The sequence below is a fragment of the Coregonus lavaretus genome (assembly GCF_964263955.1).
Source record: "Coregonus lavaretus genome assembly, chromosome: 12".
Lineage (NCBI taxonomy): Eukaryota > Metazoa > Chordata > Actinopteri > Salmoniformes > Salmonidae > Coregonus > Coregonus lavaretus.
In genome coordinates this window covers 27,806,909-27,819,877 of record NC_139999.1, presented here as the reverse complement: position 1 = coordinate 27,819,877, position 12,969 = coordinate 27,806,909, and the positions used below count along the sequence as shown (strand labels likewise).

Genomic DNA, 12,969 nt, shown 5'->3' with positions numbered 1-12,969 from the left:
AATTGAACACAATTAACACCCCCCCCCCCCCTTCCGCCCATACAACCCACATGCTTTAAATACCTATTTCTCTCTCTCCCTCCACTCTCTCCAGTTCCCATCCTCCCTCTCACCCTCTCTTCATCCTGTCTCTGTCTCTCCTCGTCCCATAGCATTGGTGGCGGAAGACACTTTTCACTTTTGATTAACGTGCCGCGGCCAATTAACGCACTGACACACAGGCCAGGGCCCGTCATCTGCTGTCTGCCACCAACGCGGCAGTCTGCGGCCTGGCCCCACACCGCTCCCCTGCTACTGCCATCACCTCCACCGTGACCAAAATGCTCTAATTCAATTTATGCAATCGCTGTTATTTTTAAATAGTCATCATGTCTACTCAGATGAGGGGCCTTACTGCACGCTGGGCTGTCCCTCTCATGTGAGAAGGAGGGATGAGGGGGAGGGAGGGGTGGATTTGGGGTTGCACTGGTCCATTGACTCTTTAGGAAATCTCCTTAATCTTTTCATTTTTTATTCTCTTTCCTAGTTGTTTTCAAAATGAAGAAATTTATGCTGTTGTTTATTTGATTTGTGAGTCTGATTTCATTTTGTTCAGCGCATAATCATTTTACCCCGCATTCTTGAATATACAGTATCAGTAAAAGGTTTCGAATAGATTTTGAGTAATATGGGCATCACATGTTTTTAATCCGTTTTTATCCGTTTATATGGAATTTTAGCCGTTGCGCAAGTTTGAATTATTTTCTATTTTTTGGTTCCTCAATCAACCAATAAAAACCATTCAGTGTGCTCGTACTACTTAACTTATAGGTCAGTAAATTCAACAATACATTTACTCTCTGTAATCACACCCCCAGGACTGGCCTTGAAAAAAAAAATCTACCCAAATTTGGTGTCATCATCATCCCTGATCTGAAGTGATTCCCAGCTGAGGCGTGTATCAGCCAGGCAGATCTGCCAAGGTGTGAGATGTTATTCTGCGCCCCTCAGATAACTTCCAGACATTTGGAGTGCTTATTTTCTCCTCTCTGCCCCAGTGACCTCTACCGAACTTAAAGGTACGTCTTGGGGGCATTCGATTTGGGCAGAACGGGAGCTATCAGTGACAGGGGAGCTAATCCAGTCTTGCGCAGATTAAGAGAAGTGTTTGTGGAGTGGGGTGTGTTGGCGAGGGCGCTGGCGCCGGGAATGGAACAGAGGGCTGTCCTATCAGCTCTCCAGGCAGGCTGGCCCTCAGGCCAACTCAGTCCTACAGGAGTCTTTGTACTTCCCAAAGCCTCTCTCTCACACTCTCACTCTCTCTTTCTGTCTCTACTCTCTCCTCTTTCCTTTCCCCTCGCTTTATATCTATATACTCTCTTTTCTCTTTTCCTTACTGTATCACTTTCTTTCAGATGCAAAAACTTTGTCTGTGAAATATTTTAGTGAACATTAAAAAATGTATAGTGAATATTTTCATCCGTTGCTAGTGCGTGTCACTGGGTGAGCAGTGAGCACAGGTGCACTCTGACCTGATGTGGTCATTCAAGGGTTAAGATGAGCATAGCACATTACATGACTGTAAATACATAATGTAAATATTGTTTAAAGATATTATATTGATTGTGTACTTCATATATAGTGATAATAAAGGGTATTAAGTAACATTGTGACGGAAGGCATCTCTTTGAAACTGTGGCTTGAATATGTCACTGTGGGGAATTTAGCGAGTATTGTATGTAAGAAAATTATGCAATTGTTTCCTCTTTTGTTGTAGCCTTTGAAAATATTGTCTTCCGCTTTCTCAGTCAGTCAACTTCCTCACAGCAAGTCAAGTTGTTTTATTCTGGAAGCAAATCCAACAAAGAGCAAAAACTCGTCAAACATTTAAGCAGACAAAAAAATATAAATTGACTGTTAAGGAAATTAGCAGGGTATAAAAGAATGTCTTTTTGTGTCGCAAATGCTCAATTTATTTTTCTGAAAGGATTCACATTGTATCAACTTACAGTTCCCTGTTCACTCTGCCGCAGGGCTGGAGGGCTCAGAAGTTGAGAGAATTAATTAGTTTTTTATTATTATTTATAAAGTAATCTATCTGTATAGAGCGAGGCAGGGGACGCCCTGGAGCAGTGTCCTTTAAACTGGTCCTGGCTCACATTATCTCCTCCAACAGCCATAGCACAAAGTCAAACAACAAACGAACACTGAGGACGCTGTACGGAGAGAGGGAGGGAGGGAGGGAGGGAGGGAGGGGTGTAGTGGAGGACTGTTCTGAAAGGGAGTGAGGGTGTTAAGTGTGTATTGAGTGGTGTTGTTCTGGAGCAGAGCAGAGCTAAAGGCCTGTTGAGGGTGTGTTTTACACCCTGCAGCTGATACTCAGCATCAGCCATATCTCCACCCACATCAGATAATAGGGGGAAGTGGTGAAATGGCATTGATTTTTATTTAGCTGTGTGAAAGCAGTAGGACATTACAGATAGCTAATATGAACCCAGGCTCAATCGAGGAGCTTACCTTTCCCCCCTCCAGCATCAGTTAACCAAAACCATCTGAGCGATTTTAGGAAGGGCATCTCAAGGATACAACCATCCAGACAATACTCTCTTTTTACAAACTTCTTTGCAATCTTGGGAAAAAAAAGAAATGATAACATTGTCCATGAAAAGTGGCCATCTCTGTTGAAGAACTGGTGAAATCTATGAATAGTAATTAGGCTCATTTTAGCACAGCCCCCGATTGCTGGCCGTTTTTTTATTTCATGTTTAAATAAAGAAACGATGTAATCAAGCTTCAATTAACTGATGACTATATCTGGCACCACCCCCTCCAGCTGTCTCCCTGGACTCCCAACTAGCACTTCCCCACACCCAGTCACATGACCAGCATAACACAGTTCACCACAACACAGCACAGTAAACCACAACACAGCACAGTAAACCACAACACAGCACAGTAAACCACAACACAGCACAGTACACCACAACACAGCACAGTACACCACAACACAGCACAGTACACCACAACACAGCACAGTACACCACAACACAGCACAGTACACCACAACACAGCACAGTACACCACAACACAGCACAGTAAACCACAACACAGCACAGTACACCACAACACAGCACAGTACACCACAACACAGCACAGTACACCACAACACAGCATAGTACACCACAACACAGCACAGTACACCACAACACAGCACAGCACAGCACAGCACAGTACACCACAACACAGCACAGTACACCACAACACAGCACAGCACAGCACAACACAGCACAGTACACCACAACACAGCACAGCACAGCACAGCACAGTACACCACAACACAGCACAGTACACCACAACACAGCACAGTACACCACAACACAGCACAGCACAGCACAGCACAGCAGGGGATAGGAGGTTCCACACTGAGTAGGAGTCTGTTCTCCAGCTCCAGTCCATATGGGAGAGAGTGTCCCATGTGTCCTGCATGCAGAGAGACATAAATCTCCCTCTTATGGATACATGACACATGTTCTGTCTGAATAAGTGGTGGGGCTGGTGGATGGTGGAGGTTTCCATCCTGACAGAATTAACATGAGGAAATCACTAACCAGCCTTTACGTCTCTGACGTGCCTCAAGTGCTTCCTATTTCCTCAGAGACAGTTTTTGCAGAATAGGATTAAATGTGGAATAAGATACATCTTGCCTATCCGGTGTGTGTGTCTGGGTATGTATTGCTGAGCAGTAGGGCTGCATATGTACGCGGTGAAGAGGTTCTACAGAATAAAGGTTGCTTGGATGTCCACTCTGGATATGACTGGAGCCCTGTCCTTCTGTAGGATGTTTTGCACCACAGCATCAGCTCTGTGAACTGTGTTTAAACCTTTTGTGTGTGTGTGTGTGTGTGTGTGTGTAACCACCTCCATGATGGGCTAATTGGTTTAGCAGCCAAAGCGCCAAAGGCCAGCCCAGCGTAGCGAGACACAACGTGAACCTTATGTTGGGGAGGATGCTTCCATGCAATAGAAGGGAAGCATGTGTGGGACCATTTCCCCCATTCTCCCCCATTCACAATCTCCCCAGCCCTTTCTAGTTTTATAAAAGGGACATTATAGTCCAATTCTAAAGTTTCAGTTTAGGCCAGAAGCTCAGTAGAAACCTCCATCTGCATTGTGTTGTGGCGGTGGCCTGTGCCTCTAGTCTAATGGAGATAATCATATCCATATCACAAGTGTATTATTTGTTAACTCATCATTGTATATTACATGATATTACAGAGTATTGAAATAAATGCACTCATGCTGTATAAATAACACCCCTAATACTTACCCTAGCCGTAACCCTAACTCATATTAGCAGTAGGCCCTTCGGTGAGGCTAGTGGAGCCTATTGCTGTGGGGATCTGATCTAAGAGGATCGTTTACTGCTTCCAACTTCATTACTATTCATGAGATGGCTAGGCTAGGGGCTGGGGATTAGGGAGTCCCTCAGTGCTTGTTGTGGTGTAGGCCTCAGGCCTCCTCCAGCCTCCAGTCTCTGGGATGTACAGGGTGTGTCTGGCAGTGGCTCTATTATCACCCTGAGACCCTTCTGTCCCCACGCTGTCTTCACGCTGTCCCCACACTGTCCCCACGCTGTCCCTGCATTTAACACTGAACTCACTGGCACCACTAATAGAACAGTCTTTCTGTTTCTTCCCCTCTCTCACCCTATCTCCCTCCCTCGCCCCTTTCCTTTTTTTGTTGGTCCATGTTTCAAAGTTAAAAGGGTGTTCTTTAAGATACCTCTGTACAACTCAGTAGTGTGATAACTCCTGGTGCTTGCTTCAACTTGCTGGTGCAGTCACTCAATCCCATCCATGTGTTATTTAGGACCTGGGCCTCTCTAACTCCCCCTCTGTCTCCCCTCTGCCCTCCCTCCCCAGGTGATGAGCATCCTGAGTAACCCCAACGTGGTGCCCTCCCAGTCCCAGCATGACTTCTCCATCTCCCCCCTCCACGGCAGCCTGGAGTCCTCCAACCCCATCTCAGCCAGCTGCAGCCAGCGCTCTGACTCCATCAAGGGGGTGGACAGCCTGGCTTCCTCCCAGTCCTACTGCCCCCCCACCTACAGCGCCACCAGCTACAGCGTGGACCCCGTCACTGCCGGATACCAGTACAGCCAGTATGGACAGAGTAAGAACTGCATCTGCATTTATGTGTGAATGTGAGAAAGTGAGTGTGTGAGTGTATTTATGAGGGGATGTCTTTTGCCTTTCCCATGTTACCTCCTTCACAATACAAGTCTCCTGCATGTCTTCCACTTCATACTAAATGGGACCAGTGGTAGTTAGAGGAAATGGTGCCGCCACCACCACCTCCCAGGCCAGGCTGCCCCCTGACCTTTGACTCCTGGTCTGTCAGAGCAGACACGTGCTCCTGATAAAGGCCTCTGATTCCCATTCGGTGCTGCCTAGCTTAGTCACACTATGTTCTGCTCTGCTTGGCTGGGAATGAGGAGAGGGCCACTTCAAAGACACTAACACACCCTGAGGGGCCACCCTGTCCTCTTAGCCACCCCTTTCTCTCTCTTTCTATCTCTCACACACACACACACACAAACACAAACACACACATACCTCGGGGCAGGAAACAGGCTGATCTATTAGATTAGCATAATTATTGACTGATGCTGTCACAACCCTTCATAAGGGGTAAACTGAAGCACACTTTCCCAGCCAGCCTCCCTTTGGTCCCATGTGTATACCTGTGTGTATTTGTTTAGGTGTGTGTGCGTGTGTGTGTGTCTGTGTGCATGTGCGTGAGCGTGTGTGACAGTAGTGTTATCTGCAGCCAGCTTGCAGAGCAGAGAGACTGATGGCCGTGTGGATGGGATCTGATCTGTGGTTAATTAAGACAGTGATTGAGCACAGTGGCTGGCTAATGAATGGAGGGGAGAAGAGAGAGCTGCTGTCTACTGATGAAAATGATCGGGGAAGGGAAGTGTGGAGGGCATGAAATCAGAGATGCCAAGTGTAATGAAGACTGGCACACACAATACACTCTGGGACCATGCTGAGTGACAGCATGGAGACACTATGAGGTGGCACATGCCCCATGCCAAGTCTATGCCAACCTCAGACAGGGCATGGGAGAGAGATTGTTTTGTTTTCAAATTATTTATAATTTTACTCCACTTGGTTCTGTCACAACTAATTTTGAACAGAGTCAGAAAGAGAGATGAAATGACAGTGAACAACAAGGACATAAGAGTTGGCCGTGTGTATGTGTGTTGTGTGTGAGTATGTGTGTTTATATGTGTGTGTATCCCTCACATGTAAACGTGTGTCTCTTTGTGTGTCTGTTGTCTCCAGCTGCAGTTGACTACCTGGCTAAGAACGTGAGTCTGTCCACCCAGAGGAGGATGAAGCTGGGAGACCACTCTGCTGTCCTGGGACTGCTGCAGGTGGAGACGGGACAGGCCTACTGAAACACCCCAGCCTCCGCCTGGCTCCACCCAGTCTAAACTCAACACCCCACAACAGTACATACACCACCCTACAGCTGCCCCCCCCACCCTGCTGCCCAACCACTGCACCAGCACACACTCTCTCTCTCCCCACCCAGCAGGCAGTCAGGCTGTGTAAACCTTGGCTCTGCCCCTCCCCTGTGCCCTCCTCACCCCTGATTGGCTCTGCCCAGAAAACCCAGAGACATTGGCTCCAGCCAGCATGGAGAACACACCCCCTGGCTGCAGTCCAGTCTAGTACACACTCAGAGCCATTTCCAAATGTACATTGACCTTGTTGTTTATAGTAGTTCACTAAGCCAATGTCATTCAAATGATGATCCCTCTTGTTTTATATCAATATTGTTTATATTATTATTGCTGTTATGATTATGATTAATGTGATTTTGTTTTTGTTTTTTATTCCCTTCATAGCTCTTTTTTTCTGTCAGTGTGAAATGCTAGCAGATGACTGAGGTGATGCAGTGTTGTGTGGTGCAGGGTGTGTGTGTGTGTACATGTGTGTGTACGTTCATGTGTGTGGTGGCCCAGTCAGAGAGAGAAGCTCCCACATGAGAAAATACTACAGTTTACTATAGAATACTACAGTACTTACTATCGAGTTCTATAGTAAATTGTAGTATACTGTAGAATACTATACTACACACTGTAGTATCCCTCGACCATGTGTAGTACTTACTATAGAATGTATACTGTAGAATACTATAGTAAATACTACAGTATTATCTGAAAAAAACCTGTAGTATATACTACAGTAATGTCAGAAAAAACACTACAGTCTGCAAAAACACAACACACTACAGTTTTCAATTTGCATATACCCTGCCCATTCCCCTCCCCCATATTGCAATTTGTGTCACCCATAAGTGAAAAACCTACATGCCAAGTATAGACCATATATTGTGTTCCATGCAGGTTATAGAAAAGAGCAGACTCTCTGAACTACTGCTCAGACTCCAGACCTACCTACCTACCTACCTACCTACCTACCTACCTACCTACCTACCTACCTACCTACCTACCTACCTACCTACCTACCTACCTACAGGTTATGGAAAATTAGCTCTTTCAGTATTTCTCCAGTAGGTTTCCTCAAGGAGAAAGCCTCCAATACTACAGTATACTACAGTTTGCAAAAACACACAATTAATTAATATAGTATATACTATTTTTCTTTTTTTACTACAGTAATATAGTTAACTGTAATTTCTACAGTATACTTCAGTAAGTATTACAATAGATGCTACAGTGAAGTCCACAAAACCACTATTGTTCTTTTTTTACTACAGTACTATAGTTAACTTTAATTTCTACAGTATACATCAGTCCGCAAAAACACTACAGTGAATACTATAGTATTTTTATCATAGTATACCTGATTGTTTTCCAGGCTGCTGTTCCTCTGCCTGTTCCCTGAGCTCTAATGTTAGTAAGAGTTTTGACCTTCTCACTTTCATATACAACTTGACATCCCTAAAGAACTTGGCCACTCTGTGGGAAGTCTGGCTGGGTGGATTCTACTGGGAATTGGCAGCGGTTTGGCGGCCAATGGCTTCCCCCCTCCCAACATCTATCCCATCCTTAGCTGTACTTCATGGGGAGGAGGGCATTGTTTGTAAAAACAGGATTGGAGAAATTCATGTATTTTGTTTAGAAATATGGACCTTGCCAAGGAGGACTAAACCCCCTATCCCCCAAACCTCATCTACCACAGAGAGTAAAGGAGATTAAACAACACAAACATACTGTCAAAGCTAATTCAAAATGACCTTTCTCTTTACCAGCCATGTTTTCTATTTTCTTAGGTTAATTAAGACATTTTCTAAAGGCACATGCAGCTGTTTACCACTTCAGTTTGGACCAAGTCTGCATTCCTGTGAAACATTCCTCCAGGATGGTTGACTGACTCAGTCACATTCCTTTTCTGCTCGTGATGAGATTAAGATTACACAAGCTGTGCCATTCACATGCACTTTGGCAAATCAAATAATCCAGTCAATTGTGAAAGGGCACAGGTAACAGCCCTGGCTGGCCCCCTCTCTGGCTCCGACTGGATCCGCCCCCTTCTAATCCCCTGGGCATTCAACTCCTGCTTTGACCGACACACTCACAGAAATGTACAAAAACAAACACTTTTTTTAGAATAGCGAATATTAAACATTTGTGTAGCACTCATAGTTGACTTTTGACACAATCTATTTTGGGCTGAATTCTAACTTTAGATACGTGTGCATAACTCCCATTGACATCATTGTGTGATTCTTTTGCAAAAGTTGGAGTGAGTTAAGTATGCATATTTCAAGTCAGGATTTAGTCCTTAGTCGCATATAAATGGAAATGATACAGTAGACGGGTAGACTGTGTATTGTTTGTTTATAAAAAGTATGTTTTATACTAAAACACAACAATGTTCAGTGGTAGTTAAAGCAAGAGATCTGCGGAAGTCAATGTATTTTTTCTTTACTGGTTTCCTTCTGTTGTTTTTGGTTGTGTTATATTGTATTGATTTCTTTCAACAAAATGCAGTGTTTTTGCACCCAGCTAAGTAGAGAATTCTGTATAATAAATTAGGAGAAAATTCCAATAAACTTCCTCAATTTAATAATTGTATAAAAGAGGTTGAATCTCAACTCAGTGGATTTAAGTTAGGAGAGAGAGAGAGAGAGAGAGAGAGAGAGAGAGAGAGAGAGAGAGAGAGAGAGAGAGAGAGAGAGAGAGAGAGAGAGAGAGAAAGAGAGAGAGAGAGAAGAGAGAGAGAGAGAGAGAGAGAGAGAGAGAGAGAGAGAGAGAGAGAGAGAGAGAGAGAGAGAGAGAGAGTCAATGCATTTTGATGGTGACCAGATGGAACCTATTATTCCAAACCTATAAGTACAGCCAGGAGCATTGGAAGGTGTATTCCAGCACTTGATCTTATGGACTCATGATCTGAGTGCAGACCTTACCATGGACCATACATATCTATCTGACCTCTGACCTCTCAGTGTGAAACATTGTCCAGGGGCTCAGCAGCACAGCTTTGATGCCATGAAGGATGGTGACCTCTCCTTTCTGGGAAAGAGGTCAGAATAGAACGGTGGACCGACCAGTGTGTTCTCTGGCTATGTATGTGTACAGCCAGGCTCCAAACCACACATCTCCAGTGGAGAACACCTCACTGAAAGTAATGACTCTGAAGCGCTGAACCCAGGCCGGTCTAAAAGCTCTGTTTAATAATGTCCCATTATTGTGTATATTTTATGCTTCTAGTGTATCAAATCAATTTCTAACACCTGTGTTAATCGACATTTGGATATTTAAATCATTATGACTCCTCCTCTCCCCACCCTCCCTCAGACCCCTAACCTGTTTACTTGCTTTATGGCATCTGTGTTTTTCTTTATTCCCTTCCTGTTCCGCATGTGTGTATATTACCATGGTATAATTTATTCTGCTGTATGAAGTATTAGAGTAGTGGGAACTTGTATTGGTATTTACTACCTTCAGCCTGTTGGTGTGTTTACTGTAACACTGGCGTAACCATTATCAATTAAAGCTCTAAAACAGATCCAGCGCTGTGCTTTATCCTTTTTGAGGTTTCGTATCAAAATACAATAATACAATATAAAGTCGCATAGAGTCCAAATTGGTCACTTTTTATGGTAGAAAAATGTGTATGATGATTATTCAGCCGGATGTGGATTCATCTGAACTTTTCACCTCTCTTTTCCCTACAATGCCCACTTGCTCTGTGTAGTGTAGTACACATGTGTGCACTACATTCTATGAGCTTCAGTAACACCTCTGTTTCCATCACAGTGAGCATTGTGTGAGAGAGAGAGCGAGAGAGAGCTGAGCAGTCCCAGAGAGAGGTGCAAGCTGGGGGAGCTGGGCAGGACTGCTGCAGAGCACAGCTGTAGGAAGTCATTCATTATGTACATTGTCCAGCTATGATCTCCTCTCCAGCCGTCTCTCTGTCTGTCTGTCTGTCTGTCTGTCTGGGTCTGGCTGGGGCCCATGTGCTCTGGAATGGTGTCTGTTAATGATTGCACACAGTCACAGAAAATCTCAGTGGAATGCTAAGAGCATTGAGGAATCCATCCAGTGTGGCATTGGGACTGTCATCTGTGCTGTATATTACAATAGCAAAGCTCCTCTTACCATTACCACTGTTAAATGGCATGGGGATAGCGCTTTAGGTATGTCTTCAATGAAATACATTCATTTTAAAACACTTACAAATTGCTGCAGTCCATTACCCTAATATATTATATAGTTTTGTTGATAGAGACAGATGGGAAATGAATGACAGGGGCAATAAGAGGGATATACTGTAGTGAGTAAAGTGATGAACTCGGGGATTGAACCTTTGTCTCCCGGGGTAATATGTAGTCTGTAACTGGAAGTGCTAACACTACACCAAACTCTCTTACACAACACGTTTATTATATTGATTGCAAATTAACTGTCCACTATACCTTTATCAAAATGCATTAGCAAGGGTAAAGCAGTTGCAGTGTACTTAAATGATCATACTGTACATACATTAACAAAGTGTTTTAGTTTTTTAGAAGTACAGCATACAATTGTCTACTTCTTTTTAATACATCATACTGTCATTTACGCAAACAATGAAATGAATGACGCAATGAATGACGAATTGAGGAATTCTACAGGTATTTATTCTCAGCAGGAATCCTGTGTATTTTATTTATTTATTTGCAGTTAAAACACATACTTTTCCTTAATATATTGGTTGTCATCAAATTATAATATTTAGATAAAAATGTAAATACAGTGGTTATTCAAACCTAAAAGTGAAGAACAAAGGATTAACTGGACTTTAGAGACTCAAAGGCTTTAGCTACAATCACACAAAATATTATTTCAAATGCTAACAGTGTATCAGCTTAGAGGTTGCTGCACAGTAAATAGGGTATAAATAATGGTATATCATTGGGACCAAATATTGTCCATTTCAAAATCTATTTCAGAAAAAGAGTGAGAGAATTGAAGGAATTGGTAGAGGAATTGAAAATTATGTTTTAATTTACTTTATAGAATCTAAATTCAATAAATTGTTAGAAGAGAGGAATTTGTTGATTTGTTTAAAGAACTGACACCAGCCCTAGTTGTCATACAGTGAGGGAAAAAAGTATTTGATCCCCTGCTGATTTTGTACGTTTGCCCACTGACAAAGAAATGATCAGTCTATAATGTTAATGGTAGGTTTATTTGAACAGTGAGAGACAGAATAACAACAAGAAAATCCAGAAAAACGCATGTCAAAAATGTTATAAATTGATTTGCATTTTAATGAGGGAAATAACTATTTGACCCCCTCTCAATCAGAAAGATTTCTGGCTCCCAGGTGTCTTTTATACAGGTAACGAGCTGAGATTAGGAGCACACTCTTAAAGGGAATGCTCCTAATCTCAGTTTGTTACCTGTATAAAAGACACCTGTCCACAGAAGCAATCAATCAATCAGATTCCAAACTCTCCACCATGGCCAAGACCAAAGAGCTCTCCAAGGATGTCAGGGACAAGATTGTAGACCTACACAAGGCTGGAATGGGCTACAAGACCATCGCCAAGCAGCTTGGTGAGAAGGTGACAACAGTTGGTGCGATTATTCGCAAATGGAAGAAACACAAAAGACTGTCAATCTCCCTCGGCCTAGGGCTCCATGCAAGATCTCACCTCGTGGAGTTGCAATGATCATGAGAACGGAGAGGAATCAGCCCAGAACTACACGGGAGGATCTTGTCAATGATCTCAAGGCAGCTGGGACCATAGTCACCAAGAAAACAATTGGTAACACACTACGCCGTGAAGGACGGAAATCCTGCAGCGCCCGCAAGGTCCCCCTGCTCAAGAAAGCACATATACAGGCCCGTCTGAAGTTTGCCAATGAACATCTGAATGATTCAGAGGAGAACTGGGTGAAAGTGTTGTGGTCAGATGAGACCAAAATGGAGCTCTTTGGCATCAACTCAACTCGCCGTGTTTGGAGGAGGAGGAATGCTGCCTATGACCCCAAGAACACCATCCCCACCGTCAAACATGGAGATGGAAACATTATGCTTTGGGGGTGTTTTTCTGCTAAGGGGACAGGACAACTTCACCGCATCAAAGGGACGATGGACGGGGCCATGTGTACCGTCAAATCTTGGGTGAGAACCTCCTTCCCTCAGCCAGGGCATTGAAAATGGGTCGTGGATGGTTATTCCAGCATGACAATGACCCAGAACACACGGCCAAGGCAACAAAGGAGTGTCTCAAGAAGAAGCACATTAAGGTCCTGGAGTGGCCTAGCCAGTCTCCAGACCTTAATCCCATAGAAAATCTGTGGAGGGAGCTGAATGTTCGAGTTGCCAAACGTCAGGCTCGAAACCTTAATGACTTGGAGAAGATCTGCAAAGAGTGGGACAAAATCCCTCCTGAGATGTGTGCAAACCTGGTGGCCAACTACAAGAAACGTCTGACCTCTGTGATTGCCAACAAGGG

The 12,969-nt window shown here is 43.9% G+C and overlaps 1 protein-coding gene across 2 annotated transcripts in view; it reads left to right on the top strand.

The window, feature by feature from the left end:
* LOC311138566 (paired box protein Pax-7-like) overlaps positions 1–6,445 on the top strand; it is a gene marked incomplete at both ends in the record, with an annotated part of 56,696 nt that extends 50,251 nt beyond the window's left edge. For both annotated transcript variants that reach the window (XM_084173311.1, XM_084173310.1), the window contains 2 exons: positions 4,902–5,151; positions 6,330–6,445. In XM_084173311.1, coding sequence (XP_084029437.1) covers positions 4,902–5,151; positions 6,330–6,445 — 366 coding nt within the window. The remainder of the gene's footprint in view (positions 1–4,901; positions 5,152–6,329) is intronic.
* Between the last annotated feature and the right edge of the window lie 6,524 nt (positions 6,446–12,969).